Source organism: Muscardinus avellanarius (genome assembly GCF_963383645.1).
Source record: "Muscardinus avellanarius genome assembly, chromosome: 3".
NCBI classification, from domain to species: Eukaryota; Metazoa; Chordata; class Mammalia; order Rodentia; family Gliridae; genus Muscardinus; species Muscardinus avellanarius.
Window position 1 is genome coordinate 76,302,861 of NC_137788.1, and position 22,259 is coordinate 76,325,119.

The 22,259-nt window shown below is 38.2% G+C and overlaps 1 protein-coding gene across 1 annotated transcript in view; it reads right to left on the reverse strand.

The window, feature by feature from the left end:
* COL24A1 (collagen type XXIV alpha 1 chain) overlaps nt 1-22,050 on the reverse strand; it is a gene marked incomplete at both ends in the record, with an annotated part of 326,813 nt that extends 304,763 nt beyond the window's left edge. The window contains 2 exons of the mRNA XM_080692101.1: nt 14,062-14,126; nt 21,995-22,050. Of these exons, the coding sequence (XP_080548227.1) occupies nt 14,062-14,126; nt 21,995-22,050 (121 nt within the window). The remainder of the gene's footprint in view (nt 1-14,061; nt 14,127-21,994) is intronic.
* Nucleotides 22,051-22,259: the final 209 nt, after the last annotated feature.

The window sequence follows — 22,259 nt, forward strand, 5'->3', positions numbered from 1 at the left end:
CTATTAAATAATATATTTCCTCTAGGCTTTTATTTTTATTTTTATTTTTGTAGTACTGGGGTTCCTGGAAGCCCTTCTACCTCCGAGCTACACTCCCAGACCTATTTTTATATTTTTATTTGGAAACAGGGTCTCTTAAGCCAGCACAGCTGGCTTCGAACCTGCGTGATCCTCCTGTCTCCGCCTCCCAAGCGCGGGGATTACAAGCCTGTGCCACCACACCGGGATCCTCTAGACTTTATGATGTATTATTCAGAAATCTTCATGTAATATTATTCTACAATTACTTCTTCTACTATTTCCACTGTTCTTTATCTCATTTTCTAATTTGAATATTTTGCTCTAAGGGGTATCATTATGAGTGTTTAAATTTATTCCTATTATTTTTGTTTGTTTTTCTGTATTGTTAATTTCAGTATTTATCTTCATTAAATGTCTTTTCCTATAGTCCTTTGTTTTTCTTTTCTTCTTTGATAATGAAAGTATTTAAGCTCCATATTTCCTGAGAACTGATTTAGTGGTATCATAGATTTTGATACATAGTATTTTATTTCTGTTGCTTTCTAGAAACTATTTATATATTCCCTTTGACTTTTAAAAGTTTTAAATTTCCAATTAGAACGTCTTTATGTTTGCTGGTTTATTTTTTTAGAGGTACAAACAGGTTTATTTAGGAGAGCAAGAAATATATATTCAAGGGAGAATGTGGGCCATCTCCAGAGTAAGAGATGCATAGGGGATTCATGACATCTCATGGATAGGAGTTTCATGAGTGCTGGAGAGGAGGAGGTGTATGAGGATGGCATCAGTTCAGTAGGCACAAAATGATTCAGGTGCTTTGGTCATCTCTGGGGTCCTGATGGGGCTTCAAGGATACATTTGTTTGTTTTGTTTTTGATACTGGGGATTGAATCCCGGATATTCTACCCCAGCCTTGCTTTTGTTTGTCTGTCTGTTTGTTTGTTTTTAAAAGAGTCTCACTAGGTTGGTGAGAGTCTCAGTATTTGTTGAGGATGTCCTAGAACCTTCGATCCTCCTGTGTCAGCTTCCCAAGTACAGGGATTACAAGCATGTGTCATCATGCCTAGCAATTTTTTCTTTTCTTTTCTTTTCTTTTTCAGTACTGGAGATGGAACCCAGGGGCATTCTACCTCTGAGCTACACCCCAGCCCTATTTTTTTTTATTCTTTATTTTGAAACAGGGTCTCATTGAATTGCAAAGGGCCTCACCAAGTAACTGAGGCTGTCTGCAAAGCATGATGCCCCTGTATCAGCCTCCCAAATGCTGAGATTGATGGTTTATTATTAAAAACCTAACTCAATAGCATCAGAGAACAGTGTCTTATTTCTGAAATTTAGCCTGATAATTGGTCAGTGTTCAATAAGGTTTCATAAGCACTTGCAAAGGTCTTTCAGGGTAAAGAACTTAAAGGACACCTATTAGTTATTCCTTATGTTTTTATGTTTATACATATCCCCTCTCTCATTTTTATATAATTAATCTACCACCAGTTGAGGTAAAGAAAGTCTCTTAGCACTAGTGTGTCTATTTGAATGTTTATATTATGTAGGTTTGCTTTATAAAGATTGATGCAATGGTTTTTATGCATAGGCCATCATAAAATTCATATATTCACTGGGCACTATAACATTTCAAATTATAAAAGGACACCCTAAGTCTTCATTGTGTTCTTGACATTCTTATACTTGGTAAATCTAAGCTCCCTTCTTCCCACTGTCTTTTTTAATCCACTTGTCTTGATAAATCTTCACCTGTGCTTTTGTTTTCAACTACTTTGAAACACGATGTTTCAGATAAGAGGGAAGGGTTTAGATTTTCTTCGCAATATAACCTAAAAGCTTGTTTGTCCTTCAAATATATAAATCAATTTACATTTGTTGGCATGGTGATTTGTTCCATCTATCTGTCATGTTATTTTATGTTACATTTTACCATTTTAATTTTTAAAAGTCATTGTGTGGCTTGTTTGTTTTGTATATAATTCATTTGAAGTTTAGTAAGGTTTGCATTTTTATTCTAAGAATTGCCTTTAAAATTATAAATGTGTTTACCACTGCCTTTGGTTTTTTTCTTTAGATATATCTATCCCTTATTTCTTTTAAACTCTCTCCTTCCCTTTTACTCTTTTTTGGGCCATCTCAAATTCATCAACAGGAGTGTTCTTTTAAGTTTTTAACTTTTCATTGTCACATATCTTTATACTTCTTTTAATTGTTAATTTTGGATAATATTAATTCCCAGCTTCTACAGATGAGACAGTCAGCAAGATGAATCACTCCTCATCTTTCTTCTTTCTCTTGTTATTTCCTGGGGGTTGTACATCACAGTGGCACTGATACTCTACTCTGACCCTGCTTGTCTTCTGATAAACAGATCCTGTCTCTTGCAGTAGTTTTCTTGGTTACTTCTTTTTTAAGTTCACCCTCTACTAGTTTCCTTAAAAAGGGATCCTGGGAACATTTCCTGAGTGTTGGGCTTTTCAGAATTATTTGTTTGTAGCCTTATGCTTTAAGTTTCACTGGATATAAAGTGCTTCACTGATACTTTCCTTGAAATATCTTATGGATATTTTTCCATTGTCCTCAAGAGTTTAATACTACAGTAGAGAAATATAAAGAAAGATAAATTTTTCTCCTTATAAGTGATTTTATTTTAATAAACATGCCTCCAAAGAGTTGCTCTTCATCTTCAAAGATGAAAATATAGTGATTTTATTAGAATATGGCTTCATATTGACAATTCTGGAGAAATATTTCCAAGTGCATAAAAAGCCCATTCCATTGTTTAGATTCAATACTTTTTTGTAAACTTCAGCAAATTGTCCACAAATTATATGTTTGAAGGTGTGTCCTATTTCATAATTTTAGTTATCTTCTTCAAAAAGTCCAATAATGAATATGCAGGTTTCCCTATGTATCATTTTTTCTGTAATTTCTTTTTACATATTTATCTTCAGTTCCATCTTTTCTTATTTCTATCTTTACTTTTGTCTCTTACAATGTCTAATTTCTTTTTGTTCTTACCAATTTCATTTCAATTAGAAGACTTTTTCCTATGACTCCCAAGTTCTCTAAGTTCACAGTTCATATTCTTAATGTGCTGCCATGTCTTCCTTCCCCAGAGTTGTGCTGTGTCTGCATGGTCATATTCCTTCATACAGGTCATTTGGGTTTGCTTGAAGAGTGTTTGATCAGAATTTTTATCTGCTAAGCAACACGATTTTTATGTACATTCTCATTTTTGCTGCTTTTGCTATGACTTTGCTTATTGTATCTTTCTACTTTTGCTCTGTGAACTCCTTTGAGTTATGCATTATTTCCTATCCCAGTAATTCCTAGAAGGATTCCAGGAGAAGAAGAGGGCCATGTTTTGTAAATCTCAAAACTGCTTCAGCGTTACTAGAGTTAAGAGTTACCCTCTAAAACAACTCCATAATACAGTCCCACTTTTTCATTGAACCATATCCAGTTCAGGAGGACTTCTACAGACAACTCTGCCTATACCCTCTTTCTCCTTCCTTTGTGATATATATTTCAAAATGAATTCTTCCCCGCCCCAAGGAAGTAGACTTTTGTATTTTCTAAACTCTGTTCTCAGCATAATTTGGGGATTTACAGATTATTAATTTTTTTGTAGTACTGGGGAAGGAACTCAGGGACATTCTACCTACAAGCTACACCCCAGCCCTAATTTTTAGTCTTTATTTTGAAACAGGGTATCACTGAGTTGCAAAGGGCCTCACTAAGTAGCTGAGGCTGTCTGCAAATGGCAATCCTCTGGTCTCAGCCTCCTGGATGCTGGGATTACAAGTGTGCACCACCATGCCTGGTTTACAGATTATATTAATCTCCTAGTTTCACTGAAAATAAAGTTTTGAGGTTTATTTATTACTTCTTTTGTCTTTGTTTCTATTGTATGGTATACAGAAACAGAAGTGGGAAAATAAAACCTCACAGTTTCAAATTTGTACTTAGAGACTATGCCCCTTTCACAGAGAATCTGGGGCACAGAATTATTAGATAATTTGATCCAGATCACACAGCTGATAGATGCCAGAGCTGTATGTGAGCCCAGTCATCCTGACTTTGAAGCCAACACCACTATTATTCAGGCATACTGCCTCTCAGCCATGGCATTCCCACACAGCTTCACATTGCCCTTGGTGAGCCTCATTAATTCATTATGGCAGCATTACCCTCCCCGCACAGAAACCTTACTGTGGGGAACACTTCATGCAGCCAGTAGTGTTGCGCCTGAGGCCAAACTGAATGGTCATCCTAGTTTTAAGCACTCTTACTTCAGCAAATGTGTATGAGCAGATGTTGACAGAGAGATAATAATGAACTATTAAGTAGAAGCTACATATGACAGGGTGTGAGAAGAAAAGGAGAAAGGAAAGAAAGCAGGAAGAAGGGAAGGAGGAAAGAAAGAAGAACAGGGAAGATGGGGAAAAGAAAGTAAGAAAAACTTCTTTCTAGAGAATAAAATTTTTAACATGGCCCTAGATATTACCAAAATACCATTTATATTTAAATTTGGGTACTTGGTACCAACATATGCATCAATCAGTCCATAAGTTGTCTGCAATAAATTTTTTGTTTGATAAGTAGCCCTATCTACAAAATTCAATCCAGCTCATGTTAGAAATCAAAAACCACTTAAAGAATATTGATTATAAGGCAAGAACTATATTAAATGCTTTACATTTTTAAATAATTTTTTACATTTTTTATAATTTTTTACATTTTTTATCATTTATAAAGATAGCCAAGTTATGGAACCAACTAGGTGTCCATCAACAGATGAATGGATAAAGAAAATTCAGTACAGTGTTGAGCAAGGGAAGGAGAAGAGAGGGATAAAATATGACAGGAACTGGAGGAGGGCTCAATGCGTAATGTGTGCATGCATGACTCGACCACGCTGAAATTCATCAAGATGTATGATTACAATGCACCAATAAAAGAAAAAAGAAAAAAAAGAAAGAATAAAAGAAATATATTCACAATGGAATTTTATTCAGTCATGAAAAAAGAACAGAATGTGTCACTTGCAGGTAAATGAATGGAACTGGAAAACATCATGCTAAGTGAGATGAGCCACAGTCAGAAACTCAAGGATTTCATGTTGTTCTCAACTGTGGAAGCAAGAGAGAACAAACAGGAAGGAAAAGGAGTGACATGAAAATAGGAGAGATACCAACAGAAGAGTGAAAGGGGTTTGGGGATGGAGGAAAGAAGGGTATGGGAAGGTAGAGGGAAAGAAACAGACCAAGTTGTGCTATGTGTGTATGTGAATGCATCACTAAAAATCTCACTGTTATAAAGTTCCAATAAAAGAGAATAGATTTATTTATTAAATTGTTTCTATATAGTATGCACCATTCTAAGAATGCTACCGTATTCAGTCACATAATTCTCACAACAATCCTGTATGATAGGTACTATTTTTACCCCCACTTAAGTTATGAAAAGTCAGTCACCAAGTTAAATTATTTGCCCCAGGTCACCCAACTAGGAAGTATAGAGGCAGAATTTTGAACACAGGCTGTCTTGGAAGAGCCAATCTCTTAACCTGGTGACTGTTAAGCACATGTCACCAGAGAACAGAAGGAAAACAGAACTGACTCTATCTCTTTCCTCTATTTGCTCCTAAAATGTAGCATAATGGTGGTGTCACCAGGACAACGCCTTGCCCTTTTTACAGTAAACACCATGCCTAGTGACTTCATCCAAACCATGGCTTCAGCAACCACATGTGCTGACTCACAAACCTCTCTTCTGGGTTTGCATATCCAGTTGCTTATTGAATTTATCCAGTAGAGATCAGATGTCCCCAAAGCACTTCTAACTCAATATATTTTCCCCAAACCTTGTTTTTCTTACTTCAGAGCCCTACAACCACAAAGCAGTCAGAATAATCTTTTTTGTAATAAGATTAGATCATGCCCCTCACCTGACTGAAATACTTCAGTGGCTTTTAGAGCACATGAAACTTATGTCAACTCATTCCTTCTTATTATCTCTCTGGTCTGGTCTCTTCTCATGTCATCTTACCTTTGCTCTAGACAAACTAGCCTTTTCTTATTCCTTAAACCTATTAAACTCATTTTCATGGTATTTGTTCAGATTGTGTTCTGTTGGGCATGTTCTAAACTTTCAGTTGGACTAATTTCACTTTGTATCTTTTGTTCTAGTAAATCATAACTGTGAACATAACAAATACAAGTGAGTTCCATGAGTCTTTCTAAAGTTATTCAAATTACGGGTGATCTTGGGGCCCCTAAACTTGAGTTTGGCATTAGAACTGCCCTCTGACCTCACACTACCACCTGCTCATTCTTCCCTTAGTGACAGAGGTGCTCACTCCATGGCATTCTGCACTCCCTATATTTTTTTTCTTCCTTGATCTTCTTGCCATATCAAAGCTTATCAGATTTCTTATCCCATTCCTTCAAAGTCCTGCTAAAAGTGTCCTCCATGTCAAGCATTACTCGCCCTACAAGATTCAGTTTGAGTGTTACTTTTTTTCTTTTTAATAAATGGAATATTGCTATGTTGCTCAGAATGGCCTCAAATGTCTGAGTCCCAACAATCCTCCTGCCTCGGCTTTCCAATTTGTTGGGACTACAGATGGATATGTGCCACCACAAGCCACTAAGCATTACTCTTTTTTGACCCCTTCAGTGTAATTTTTGTTTGTTGTTGTTTTGTTACACACTAATGAGAAATGGATCCCTTCTTGTTATGCTATTATAAATCAGTCTTCTATGGCTGCAAAGCTGACTGATAAGTTGCCTTTTATTTGCAATGTATCTGGTAAGCAGTGCTAATATCATTATCCAAAGTTAGAATCAAAGAAAGAGGGGAAAAGGAAAATGAAAGGGGGTGGAATACAGTGGAAGGAGGAGAGGGAAGAAGTTTAGTTTCAGTCGATGATAAAACTGCCACATCCAAGTCTTTGACTTTAAATCTAGTTAGATGATCGAATATATGATCGACTCTGTGGGGAAGTACAGCCTATACCCAAGAAAATAAATATGAAGAGCCAATGGCTACAGTCATTTTACAATTACAGGAAACAAACCATTTCAATATTCTCTCTCAAACTGGAAGACCAAAGGTAGAGTTATACTTACCCTTCAAGTGTAGGGATTTTTTTTTTTTTACATATCTTAGTAACTGGTTTGAGGCCAGCCTCATCAAGTTACTGAGACCCTGTTTCAAATTAAAAAAGTAAAAAGGCTAAGGATATATCTCAAAGGTGGTGTGTCCTAGAGCTCAATCCCCTGTACCAATAAAGTTATCAATTTGTAGATTAAAAAAGTAAAGAATAATACCACTTTATAGAGTATAACATATTAGAGTATCAACTCTTACTATTAAAGAACTAAATTGAATTACCAAGTACTTGGACCTGGAATGTACCTGAGCCCTGTTGCGAGGCTCAGCCCCAGTGTGGCCGTGATCAGGGCAGGCATTTGGGAAATGACTGAGTCGCGAGGGCTCTCGTCAGTGGGTTCATCCGTTGAGGTGTTTGTCCCTAGATGGATCATTAAGAGGTGATGGAAGCTGTAGAAGGTGAACCTAGGTGGAGGGGTGTGCCTTTGGGTACTATAATTTTGTCCCCCATCCCTTCCTATTTCTCTGCTTCCTAGCAGCCCTGAGGTGTTGGGCTGTCCTCAGGTCCACAGTGGCACTCATGAACCTGGATTGGAAACTCGTAAATTTTGAGCCCAAACAAATCTCTCCTCTTTTAAATTGTTTTTCTAAGGTATTTGTCACAATGACAAAAAGCTGACTAGGATAGTACTTATTTTTAATGAATTTTCACTGTTTTAAAATTTCATTTAGCCAGGTGTGGTGGCGCACACTTGTAATCCCAGTACTTGGGAGGCTGAGCCAGGAGGATTGCAGGTTTGAGGACACCCTCAGCAACTTAGCAAGACTTTCAGTAACCTAGTGAAAACATGTTTCAAACTAAAATTAAAATAGGGCTGGGGTGTGGCTCAAAGATAGAACTCCCCTGGGTTCAATCCCTGGTATGACAAAATAAAATAAAATAAAAATAGAATAAATATATAAAATTTAATTTATTTTGGTCAGTCAGGATCCTAAAGCTATATTCTTTCCACTTTCTAAGACACAAATAAAATAATGTAGGCCTTCACATACTTTTCCTTGCCAATTTATCTGAACTGACCAAATTAACTAGATAAATGTCCTATATTCTTTGTGTATGATTTTTTAAAAATCTCAACCAAAAAGTAGTGCCAAATCAGGACTCAAATGCAAGCTCCAGTTCATAGTTAAGGAACTAAAGGGAATTATTTGAAATCAATTCTTTTATTTTATTTTGCTTTTTAAATATTATGAAGATATAAGAAAATGAAAGGATCTAGGGTATTCTCTTTTTTTTTTCTTTTTTTTTTTTTGTGGTACTGGGTTTCCTGAAAGCCCTTCTACCTCTGGGCTACACTCCCAGACCTATTTTTTATTTTTGGAAACAGGGTCTCTTAAACCAGTGTGGCTGGCTTCGAACCCTGCGCGATCCTCCTGTCTCCGCCTCCCAAGCGCAGGGATTACAAGCATGCGCCACCACGCCCGGCCTTTTTTTTTTTCCTACTAAAATTTATTGTACCCTCATTATGTAACAGGCACTGTGCTAAACACATTACATATGCTATCTCAGTTTGTTCACCCATTAGCTATGTGTAGTAAGTCTTATCATCTTCACTTTAGAGTTGTTGAAATGAGGCTCAGAGTAGTTTGGTATTTCATCATTACTAAGTGGCGAAGACTGGATTTCAACCCAGACTTCTGTTTCCAGGACACCTGTGCCGAAAAGTGTTACTAGCACACTGGGTATTTCAAAAGTGGAATCGTTTCCGTAAGTTTTCTTAATGTAAATAACACATTTACTCTATATAAAAAGATAAATTCACACTTATTTGTAAAGTGAGAAACTAAGTTATAAGCTAAGTTAACAATTTTTGGATAAGTGCCCAGTAGGAATTTTGGGCAGAAAGCACTTGGAGTTACTGCAGCCTGAATGAGCTGCTTCCTTGTTAACAATAAACACATTTTGGATTCATTTGTATAGAAAATACTCTTCCTGGGGATGAGTATTCCACACATAGATTTTCTACATTTGTGGTTTTCATACCTAGGAATTAGAATATTAGCAGAAGATGGAAAAGATGTGCCATACTGATAATTAATTGTACATTGTGCATGGTATAATTCACCATGGAGTGGTGTTCAGTTATGGCAATATCTCACTGGCAGCCAAGCTCACGAGTGCAGTAAAGTAAAAAGGAATAAATCCTTTATTAAGGTAAGAAAAGGTAGGTGTCTCGGTCAAATACTCATAATTCTCAGCCTTATAAAATAGAATCATTTATTTACAAGGCTACATTTAAAACTTGATTAAAAGGTAAATTTACATAAAATTTATGTTTATTAAGAAAATTCTTAAAGTGGTTTTTCTTAACTATGATCAGAAGTAAAGGATTATTTAAAATCCTAGAAAATCATAGAGAGGTTTATTTTCAGTCTTAAAAATCTCACTAATATGAAAATAAGGAAAGAGTTTTAAACTACAAGGAAGATGAATGATTAGAAGAGACAACAACAGGCAGGAGATTTCAACAAAGTTTTGAAAAACTAAGAGCACATGGATTAGCAGAGCTGGAAAAAAACGAATACTAAGGGCTGGTAGAGGCAGATGCTAATGGCGGGTGAGTCAACTGATATGGAAAAATTACCAAAAGCCTCAAGAATTGATTCAGTACTGAAGCATACATTTTCACTTTGGTGAATGAGGTATTGCAAACGCATATAAGCTTTGAGATCATAATAGGAAATTAAAGGTTAATTATGTAGAAAATTAGACCAATAATACAAGGTGGAAAAGAAGTAACATGTGAAGAAGGGACCTGGCATAGATATACATTCATAATCTGCACTGACAGACAACTCTCCAAATCAGACTCAAGTCATACTGGCAACCAGGAAGTCATTCTACAGGTAAGATACTGGAGGTTTCTTCTGTAATATAATCCTATAGCATCAGACATTTGTGGTCCAACAAGATGGTCAGACAGGTTTCTGCTTAATCATCCTCTATGTGAAACATCTCACTTGACAAGCCTACTCATGCAAATAGTTTCCAAGCATATTTTTAGCATCTTCAAATGATAACATATTTTAGCATCTTCAAACCTAAAAAGAATTTCTTTAAAATAGAAGGCTGACTAAAAAAAAGTTTGAGAAAAACAAAGTGTGGGAAGCAGAATTTTAAAAAGATTATTTTTATCTTAGAGAGGTAAGAGAAGATATTATAAGAAATAGAATATAATGTTTTTTAAGTGGAGGGAAAAAGGGAGATGAGGAGGATAGAGAAAGAACATGAGAATGCCATTAAAACATTTAAACATAGCAGAAATAAAAATAAAAATGTTTGCAATAATAACTCATAAAATAAACACAAATAAGATCTTAAAGAAAATAAGAAGCACAGTCCTGAAGGTCCAAAAGAAGATCCAATCCTGAAGACCTAACAAATTTCAGAAAGAATAAATAATTATATCAGAAAGACATAAGAGAGGATAATTCCCCCCAAAAAATTAAAGGTAAGTTTCCATGTTGAAAAGGTCTGCTGAGTATCCAGTACTATAGGTTGAGAAGAGAGCTGATCCCAGGCACATTATTGTGAAATTTCAAGACATTAAGGATAAAGAGATGATCTTAAAGAGCTTAAAGAAGGGTATAAAAAGTCATGTAAAAACAATCAAGAATTAATATAACATCAGATTTGTTAAAGCAGCTCTGCAAGCCAGAAGACAAGATGAAAGCCTTTTAAACTCCGAGGAGAGTCGGGCGCGGTGGCGCATGCTCCTAATCCCTGTGTTGGGAGGCAGAGACAGGAGGATGGCGCAGGTTCGAAGCCAGCCGCGTTGGCTTAAGAGACCTGTTTCCAAATAAAAAAGTATGAAAACAGGTCTGGGAGTGTAGCCTGGAGGTAGAAGGGTTTTCAGGACCCCCAGTACCACCAAAAAATAAAAAATAAAATAAACTCTGAGGAGAAAAATAGTTATGGCCAAAAGTTCTGTGCTCACCTAAACTATTCTTAAATATAAGGATACAATGAACACATTCTCAGACATGCAATATTACAAGAACTGTATTACCTAAGAACATAGTCTCAGGATGCCACTGAAGGATATATTCTACCCAAATAAGGAAACAGACCATGAAAAAGAAAAATCTGATTACCAAGAAACTAGATCCAACATGAATGAGAGATAGTAGTTCACAAAGGTAGAACACCCCTGGGTTTGATCTCCAGTAACACACACACAAACACCAAACACACACACACACATGCTTGCACATGACAAAATTTTATTGTTATGGTACGATTACTAATTATGGTGTTCATCCTGCGGTAAAATAACACTTTTTGTATTTTATTAACAAAACAACCTATTGGCAAATATTTCATTCCATTGTGCCTTTTCCTAGGTGTCTAATACTTTGCAAGTTATTAAATTCATAATGCCAGGAACTAGCAATTGAGAAAACTGTGAAGCAGGGTATGTATTGGAGAAAGTCTCATCTTTAAAGATGGTAAGATTCATGTTGTCCTTGGCCTGGGCAAACCACTTTTGGGTCTTCAGCTTCTGCATCTATAGCAGCTATTCTGCACATTCATTTTGAGAACAGGAATAATCCACTGGCAAGGAATATGGCAAAAATATAAATGGAATGAAGAATGACTATTCTCTTTCTTAAGTCTTTTCTGTGGTTCAAAGATACACAGACTTTGCAGTACAATGCCTGAGTTCATGTTGTGGTTCTCCCATTTACCCTGGCAGTGGTTACATCATCTCCTTAATCATGGCTTCAGCAATTCTAATCCTGGGCCTCATTGGAAAAGACCTGGGATAAAGCAGTGGTGAAGAAAATGTAGATCCTACTAGTAAAGTGACTTGTGCATAATAAATGGTAATAGAAACAAATGATTAAAATATAGTTTTTCTTCATTTTTAAGTAAGTTTTTTCTTCATTTTTAAGTAAGTTTTTTCTTCATTTTTAAGTAAAATAAATGTTTTGGCCAAGAAGACCATTTCATGAAGTTACACATGACGTGGCCTAATTTAACACTTTCTTCCAATAAGAGAATTAGATAATGCTTTTGAGGAAATATTTCAATCCATCCACAGTATACTTGATACAGTACAGTTGTCCTACAGTATCTGTGGGGCACCAAAATCTTCAGAGGCCCAAGTCCCTTATATAAAATATAGTATTTGCATGTAAACTATGCATATTCTGTCTACTTTAATCTTTAGATTACTCACAATACCTAATGCAATGTAAATGCTGTATAAGTAGCTGTTTTTACTGTATTGTTTAGGAAATAATGACAAGGAAAAAAGTCTGTACATGTTCCATACAAGTAGAATGTGTGTGTGTGTGTGTGTGTGTGTGTGTGTGTGTGTGTGTGCATGTGTGTGTTATTGGTGAAGTAACCCAGGGCCTTTCTACCTCCAAGCTATACTCCCAGACCTATTTTCTATTTTATTTGGAACCAGGATCTCACTAAGTTGCTGAGAGCCTCACTAAGTAGTTAATACTGGCTTTGAACCTGTGTGATCCTCCTGTCTCAGCCTCCCAAGTACTGGGATTATAAGCATACACCACCACACTGGGCCAAGTAGAATTTTTTTGCAGAATATTTTTTATTTTTGGTTGGATTTACTTACAAGTTTGGTAAACTGGATAAAACACCACTCCTTTTGCATCTCATCTACCCTGCACATATTTCATTCACAATTTACTTGCCTTTTTTCTCTTTCTCTCTCCCCTCTCCCTCTCCCTCTCCCTCTCCCTCTCCATCTCCCTCTCCCTCTCCCTCTCCCTCTCCCTCTCCCTCTCTCTCTCTCTCTCTCTCTGTCTCTCTCTCTCTTGTGTCTCTGGGATTAAACCCAGAGCATTCTACCTCTGAGCCACACTCCCAGCCCTATTTTATTTTTATTTAGAAATAGGATCTGGCTAGGTTGTTGAGATTCTCACTCCTTGCTGAGGCTGACCTTGAATCTTTGACCCTCCTCTCGCAGCCTCCAAGGACTAGAATTACAGGCTTGAGCCACCAGCCTGGGGCTTTACTTGCCTTTTTCCATGTTCTTATTATTTGACCAAACTGACATGTGGCTCATTGAGTTGATCATTGAATTGAAAGGCTGGTTCTCTCAGAATGAGTAATTTGTCAGCCACATACAGTCCTGATACAAGTAAAGCAAAAGAAAAAAATATTGGGGCCAAAATGATAATGTCCATCAGTCCCATATATTTCCAAGACTTTTCTCTTTGATTTTTTTTTAACTTATAAAAAAACATTTGTTTTTTCTTTGAAACCGGAGACATTATTATATTTATATTTCAATCATTATTAATTAGGACACTATGTGGGAAATTGATACTTTAAAATGTTGTATAACAAATGAATGAGTTAGGATATACATAGATTCCTAAAACCCTATTATCAACCCAAACCGACAAATTAGCAAGAAAATAAATAAATAAAGCCGGCACTAAGTTCTAAACCTGGCCATGAATTAAAATCCCAAGCCCACTAATATGCAGATTTTGCTTCTTAATGATGCAGATCTAGAGGGAACATTTATTATATGCTTGTGTTGTTTCAAGAAGTGCAAAGGTAATTGAGTCACAGTTTGCCACCCCCAAAACTCCCACTTAAAATGAAGTCACAAGCAAAGCCTTTTTCCTGTACAAAACTTCCCTTTTATAGAGAGTTTGCTTAAAAATGTAAGCAATTTCACAGATGGAAGATCTGCGTAATTTCTTAAAGGTCAATTTCCTCCCCAAATTAATTTATTTACCCTTACATCCCCACTATATTGGGTGGAATTTTAAAAATTATTGTTTAATGTTGACTTTTAGGTTGTGATAACTTATAAGTCATGTTCTTTGCCATCAGAAAGCAGTAAATAAATAACAAAGTACTTTTCTTACCTTGATCCTGTGCATGAACAGTAATCAAAGCCACACATAGCACAATAAAATGAATAAGTAGTTTCCTAAGAAAAGATAAAAAATTGTTAGACCTTTACAACCTATAAACCACTTAAAGTGCAAAATGCACTCTAAAATTAAGAATTAAACTATTTTAATTGGCATGGTTAAGAGCAAAGGTTCTGGATTAAAGTCCCAATGTAAGAATTCACTGTGTGACCTGAGCACACTTTATCACTCTATGCCTCAGATTCTTTATATGTTAAACCTCCTAAGTTTTTTTTTAAGATTAACTGACAAAGTTCATGTAAAGCACGCAAAACAGTATCTGTTATAGGAAGTACTCAATAAATGTGAGCTGGTATTGAGGATATTGTGATTGTTATATTATGTCAAATGACCATACATGTAATTGCATACAAAGAAATAGGTATTTATACTAAATAATATAAATTATAATTAGTTAGCCTAAGTTATGATAAGCTGATGGAAATTACTATTTATTTGTATAAATGAATGTGTATAGGGGAAAGCCATTTGAACGCCATATTTAGTTCACTTGTATGAGATTCTCAATCCTGTGGTTCTGAGAACGGCAATGGCCTGCAGATATCAACGCTGAGCATTTTGATGAGTAACTGGACACAATGCCTCTTTACTACAATTAAGAATGTTTATTCATGTTGATAAGCTTTTTAAGCAAAAATGTTTTGGCTTCTAATAAAATCAAACTGTTGATAGGTTTTTCTAAGTATTCCTCATGATGGGCCATATCTTCCTCCCAAACGAAAATCATAGAGATAATATTGGAAAGTAATAAGCGTGCTATAAGTAATAAATACACCACAACTATGTCTTGCTAAGATAGACCCTGATTCTTTTCTTTTAATTCTAACTCAAGTACTCTTCAAATGACATTTCTGTAACCCATACCTTCAATGATTGATTGCAAAGCCCCATGGAAATAATTCTTTTTATTAAGTTACTGTAGAACTTTTCTGTTTATTATAAATAAGATAATTTTACCTCTATCAACTGGTATAAAGAGCATCTTACTGTAAGAAAGGTCTTCTTTTTTACAAAGTTTAAAGCAACAATATAAAATTATACTACTCTTGATATAAAGGAACACAAATTTAATTTATATTAAAATGGTACTTTCCATTTTTTGCAAGTGAAAATTAACATATAAAACAAGGTTTTTGTAAAATATCGAAGAGTTGTTAAACTAACTCTACAAAATAGTCAATTAAATTATTGCAAAAATTTCAACTGATATGAACAAATAGTTGACTCATCTATTTTAGTGGAACCTATAAAACAGTCCCATATCTGCTATCCATTTAGATTGATGGTTCCCAAATGTTAGTGTGCCAAAAAACCCACCTAAGGTGCTTGTGAAAAATGCAGATTCTGGGTCCTCATTCACAGATTATGGTTAAAAATTTGGTGGTAGATCTCTAGGACATAAACATTTTAATTAGATAATTATAATTTAGATTGTATCTCAAATTGAGAAATTAGAATATTAACTATTTAAATTTATAGCCTAATTGGAATAGATTTGAATAGACATTATTTTTTGGTTTTATGACATGACACAAATACTATTTGACCCCTATTAATGCTTTCCTACTGCAATAGGTCATCAGTGATGTTATTATTATTTTTTTAATTTCCACAGCAGAATTACCTCAAAAGCCTTTTAAAAATAGTTGGACCTCACCCCCCAGACTTTCTGACTCAGTAAGATCTGGGGTGAGGCTCAAGAATTTGCATTATAAAAAGTTTCTAGATGATACTGTGGTTGTTGATCTGGAAGCCACACTCTGAGGACCATTATTTTAGAACAAATGATGCTCAAGAGGTAATCTCACTACTTGGGAGGGGGAGACAGGAAGATCACAGGTTAGAAGCCAAGACCCTGTTTCAGAATAAAAAATAAAAATGACTGAGGGTATATATCTCAACGGTAGAATGCTCTGAGTCAATAAAAATGAGAGAGGGAGGGAGGGGGAGGGAGGGAGGGAGAGGGGAAGAGAGAGAGACAGAGACAGAGACAGAGACAGAGACGACAGACACTGCCTTGCCTGCTGGTTTGGGGGCTTTTTTTTTTTTTTTTTCTCTTTTGGTTCACACTGGAATCACCTGCAAAGTTTTAAAAACCACTAATACTTGGGTCCTTCTCTCCCTTCTCACAAATATTCTGGCATAATATATCCATGGTACAGGCATTTTAAAATGCTTCCCAGGGGATTCTAATGTGTAAATAAGCTTAAGGACCACTGTTACAAAATTAAAATGATTTCTGTATATAACAGAAGTAAACATTGACAAAAGCAAACATGTCTAAAGAAGTCAACAACATGGTAACAAACTATAAAGGTTCAAAAATATAACCAATGATACTGATATCTGAGGATGTTTCACAAAATGTGAAACACACTGCTGGCCACATCTTCAATTTGGTATCAGCCACAATCTAAATATAACCAAATACTGGTGAATGACTACAGAATATTGTGCAAATAAAGTTCTCTAAACATCATACCTAGAACATTTAAGGGGTATTTAATACCTACCCCAAGCCCCTCTCCTAGATGGTTCTTAGTGAGCTATTCACTTTCTCTTTATCTGAAGGGTCCAAGTTACTTGCAGAGATTCACAAATATACTTGAGTAACCACTCCCTTTTCAGAAAAAAAAAATTACCCAGCATTCATTTTCTGGAAATCTACTGTCTTTAAATCAATAAACAGAAAGATGAGTGATACATTTGTGTTCTATTATGTATCTCTTTTTTATTCCAGTGCACCTCCTGAACAGTGGTATCATCCATTCTAGGAACCAATGCAGGGGAATGCCAGGCAGCTTTTTATTTAGGGTACCCATGAGATCCTTTGGAATTATTCAGTATTCAAGCTGCTGATACTTCTATGGATATTCAATTTATACTAACAAAAAAAAAACTCTTAAAACATTATGAATAAGGAACACTACTGAGTTGATGGTTTTCTTTTTAAGTTAATGAAAAGGTTGAACTATTCTGAAAAACATACACACATGTGATATACAACCATAATTCCAACAATTACCACTACACTGGGTTTATATGCCAAAAACTAAGTCATGACAGCTTTATGGGTTCTGCTCTTTACTAACAGCTAAGATCCAGAAATAGTAAGATTTCTGTTCTCCCTTCCTAAAATAACTGGAGGAAAAAAGCTCTCATCACACAATGGGGATAAAGTTAAATGTTTTAGGGAGTAAAACATTATCACTAACGTATATACAATGCATTTCTTAGACTCTCAATTCAATTCAATAGGTAGTATTTAAACTAATCAGTGCAAAGCCAACCAGAGTTTCTGGTTAATTTCAAATGTTCAGGCAATACATGAAGCATGGGGAGATAAATGCATAAAGACCTCAAAAAAATCAAAGAGCCTAGAATCCAGCCAGTTGAAGGGAAGAAAAATACACCTAAATTAGTCCATGCAATAACACTACAGATATTTTTTAAATTGCTTCTTGCATAGCATAGCAAAGTTTCTGGCACATTGCTATTATTAAGGATTTTTTTTTTTTTTGCGGGTTTGGGGATGGAACCTAGGGGCATTTGACCTCCAAGCTACATCCCCTGCCCTATTATTTTTATTCTTTATCTTGAAACAGGGTCTAAGTTGCAGAGGGCCTCACCAAGTAGCTGAGGATGTCCGCGAACCTCAATCCTCTGGTCTCAGCCTCCCAAATGCTGGGATTACAAGCATGTACCACCATACCTGGCTATTATTAAGGATTTTTAATCAGTCACTCTTCATCCATCAGAACTACCAAAGGGACCTTGGGCTTCAACAAATATATAATTTTTCTACCATATTCTATCTACATACTCATCCCAAGACCATGAAAAATTAGGTTCCCCTGCTTTCTGTTTATTTAGCTAAGAAAGTTACACGATTTAAAGGCTGGTCATAGCCGGGCGTGGTGGCACATGCTTGCAATCCTAGCATTCCAGAGGCTGAGATGGAGGATCAGGGTCACAGTTCGCAGTTCGAAGCTAGCTTCAGCTACTTAGTAAGGTCCTTTGCAAGTCAATGAGACCCTGTTTCAAAATAAAGAATAAAAAAATAGGGCTGGGGTATAGCTTGGAGGTAGAATGCCTCTAGGTTCCATCCCTAGTACCAATAAAATAAAATAAAATAAGGGCTGGTCACTCTCTGCTCTTTTCTGTAGCTCCAGCTCAAGCCACTTCTCTAGAGCCTGTAGTCCAACTAATTTCATTACTTTTAGGTTCTCAAGTGAACTGTGCTGTCTCACATCTGAGCCTGTTAATGTTCCCCCCAATTTGGAAAATTCCAGGTCCTTTCTCCTTAGGTCTCAGTCTTGAGTTTGTTTTCGTTGGTTTCCCCCTTTCCCCCCCAATATTATCCTTCTCTGCCCTACTCACGTAGCCACCCAGGACTGTTACACAGTCTTCCTGTATAAACCCTTATCTCATTTTGGTTGGACTTGGTTGTTTGATTTACTATGACCTCTATTAGCCTGGGCAGAAACTGTGTCCCCTAATCATTATATCCCTACTGTGTAGAAGCATGCTGGGCATATGGTTGGAACTCAGGAAACATTTACTGAATGAAGAGTAAATCCACAAAAATATTAGGCTTGCATGAGAATGGACATGTCTGGATTTCACCTCCTAGAGTTACAAATTCTAAAGTCACCATTACAAGGCATGACAAAGAAGCTAGCATAGCCATTCTCATTCTTGTAATAAAATTTATTTTTCTCCTGCAACCTCATAGATCACCAAGCAGGATGTCTAAACAACATTCATAATTACTTTCCATAAGTTATATTTCCTCTCCATGAGACATCAATTTATTTTAAACATTTATTTGAACACAAATATAACTAAGCAACTCTTTAAAAAAATAGAATCTCATGCCAGTTAGGAAGATCTTTATATTTAAGACTTTTTTTTTTTGGTTATAGAAACCCTTTAATTACCCATAATAGTTTGCCTGGGAGACTTTCTGATGATATGTTAAATCAACATGTGTAACACTGACTTGGGGGTTTTAGTTTTTTTATTCCTATTAATTCCACAAAGTCACATCTAGAAGTGAGGGAGGGGGATGTCTGTAAGGACCTAGTTTTTTTTTTTTTTTTTTTTTTTTTTTTTGGTGGTACTGGGGTTCCTGGAAGCCCCTCTTCCTCCGGGCTACACTCCCAGACCTATTTTATATTTTTGAAACAGGGTCTCTTAGGCCAGCACGGCTGGCTTCGAACCTGCGCGATCCTCCTGTCTCCGCCTCCCAAGCGCGGGGATTACAAGCTGTGCGCCACCACGCCCGGCTGTAAGGACCTAGTTTTAAAACTATAAATATTTGGGGGCGACTAACCAGAACTATGATTTAAAAAAAAAAAACTGTTCATCTTCTTCCAAAACATCACCACAGAAAGATGGTGGAAAATGAAAATCTCTGGGGTTTCATTAGAGACCACAGGGCTTAATTCAGTAGCCTAACATTATCATCAGCTAATGAGCTGCTTCTCCCAAGTCCCTTGCAGCGCTCTGCCAAAGACTGGTGGCATTTTTTTTCAAAATAAAGAATTCTGATTGTGTGTGTGTGTGTGTGTGTGTGTGTGTGTGTGTGTGTGTGTGTTTCTAGGGATGGAACCCAGGGGCATTCTACCTCTGAGTTTTACCTTCAGACCTATTTTATTCTTTTATTTTGAAATTTTGAAACAGGATCTCACTAGGTTGCAGAGGGCTTCACTAAGCTGCTGAGGCTGGCTGTAAACCTTACATCCTCCTGTCTTAGCCCCCCAAGTATGAGATTACAAGCATAGGCCACCCAGTCCAGCTAAGAACTCCGAATTCTTAATGAAAATTAGATTTCTTTTTCTAGAAATAATTTCTCGGTCCAATCACTAGCTACCATGTGTATACTTTGCAAGTGTGTGGTGAGAGCAGTGAGCTTCTGCATTCTGATATAATTATAAATTACCCTTAATTCTCCACAGCCTATCCCCACCGGCTCCCATAATGGAACACGTTGGATATCATGAGATATCCAAAGACTGCAAGGGCCCTGGCCTGAAGCCATCTAAGCCATCAGGGGAGCCCAGTACCTTCCTCTGGGATCCTCTACCCACGCGGACACCTCTCCACAAGAGTTCTCTTCCCATTCACGTGGTGTAATTTTTCTCAGAAGTTCCTCCAGTGTAATCCATTCTTTGGTTTCTCTGCCTCCCTACCCCCAATCATCTGGACTCAATTTACAAACCCCAAACTGCCCAAGAATTTATGCAGGGCCTTTTCTGGGAGCGTCTGGAAGGGAAGTGTAAACCAGACAAGACAGAGGCTGGGAGCAGAAGATCTGTATAAATCCACGAGGTCGGTCACAGCTACCAAGGGGAGTATTAGTCAGCAACGTGGGCTGGGAAGGGCTGCAGTGGGAAAGGACTCACTCACAGAGGAAGCGGGCTGCTGCTGTGCAGGGGTCTCAGGCTGAACCCAACCTTTCCTGGTGGCCCTGAGCCTGCAGAGCATCTTGTACCTGCCCAGGTTCAGTAGAAAGATGTGTCCAGGCCTCCAGGATCTGCTGTGCACCCCACTCCTCCCCCTATACACACACACCTCCACTCCTGCCTGGCTGAGCTCTCTGGAGCTGTCCACAGAGAGGAACATTTGTCAAGAAAACAGCTTCTCCTTCCTGGGAGCCCCAGGAGGTGTGAGTGAGCCTAGGTGGGAAACGCTGAACTGCTCTCAGGTGTCTACCTGACCTGAGGCATCTTGGCTCTCTCCAGGAGTTTCCATGGTTATGGGCTTTGCCTTAACTATTTCCTTGGACATGCGGGTGCACCAAGAGATGCATCCTGGCAGCAGCAGGGAAGCCAGGCAGCAAAGCTTCCAGGGTCCCAGCAGAAAATGCTAGAGCCTGTCCAGGCTTGGCTGCCAGGCTGCACGCGGCTGGGAAGCACATGTGCACACAAACACAGCCACAAGGCGGTCTTTCTCCACTCCCCGCCTCCGCCTGCCCTCAGCTGACTCGGGTGGCTCTGCCCCCTGCCCTCCTCCCACCTCCTTTCCCGAGAGGCAGTCTCTCCCGAAGAAAACCTTTACAGCTGTGATCGCCCCTCTCGCTGGCGCTCTGGAGCACAGAAACAAACCTGTGTAACCCAAACCCACTGCCCTCTTCCAGGGGACCAGGGCAGCCTACTAGGGCCACCCCGTTCTAGCTCCCAGCCCCGCCCCTGCATCCTGCCCACCCCCCTGGTCCAGCAGTGAGCCCCACTCTCCACTGACAGGCCAGTGATGGGCACAGCCTCCGACTCAGATGGGCAACACGTTTGTTGGCCTCTAACAGGCGGTTGCCAGTGAACCTGTGGGTACAGCCGCGCCCCAAAACCCATAGTTGTATAGGCACCACTTCAGGACCATGCCCCACACCTGTGCCCGCGGTCCAGGTTGCGCCCCTGGAGCCCAGGGACCTGTGTGCTAGCAATCACCAGGCTGGACGCCCTGAAGAGCACTGTGTGGAGGAGAGCCCTGGAGGAGGAAAAGGGGAGGAGGGTGCAGAGCAGTGGGCTCTGCAGCCCCAGCCGGGAGGACATCACTACTAGAGCCCAGCTCAGGAGCGCAGGAGCAGCGACCGAGGTCAGGCCCCCTGCCAGCTAGTTTTTCCTCTGGAGCCGCAGGATAGTTTTAGCATAAACTATCTGAGACCAGCTGGCATGAGGCTTCCTTTCAAACAGGATATTTTACAAATTGAGAATACAAGGGGAAGATGCTACGGCTGCTCACCCCCTCCCAACGCCAGAAAGTGCCAAGGAGCTGGACCACAGATCTCCAGCCCGCTCTTTGGATGCAGGGGGGTGGAGTGAGGGGCTGGTCTAATCCCTTCCCCAGCGGGTGGGCTACTTACGTTTCTGCGGTGGGGGAGACCTTTCCACGCCTTGTGCTGTGGGCTCCTAAATGCATTTGTATGCATTTGTCCGTGCAGCGAAGCGCTAACGGAAAACAGAAGACAACTCCGAACTGCTAAGGGTGCAGGTACTGTCCATGAAAAAGGGGGGGGGGGAAGTCACGTGAAAACCATGCTCCAGACCCGCAACAAGGAAAAAAAATAGAGGGGGGGGGGAGATGAGGTGGTGTGGGATAGGAAATAGCCCACGAAGGGGAAGACAGAT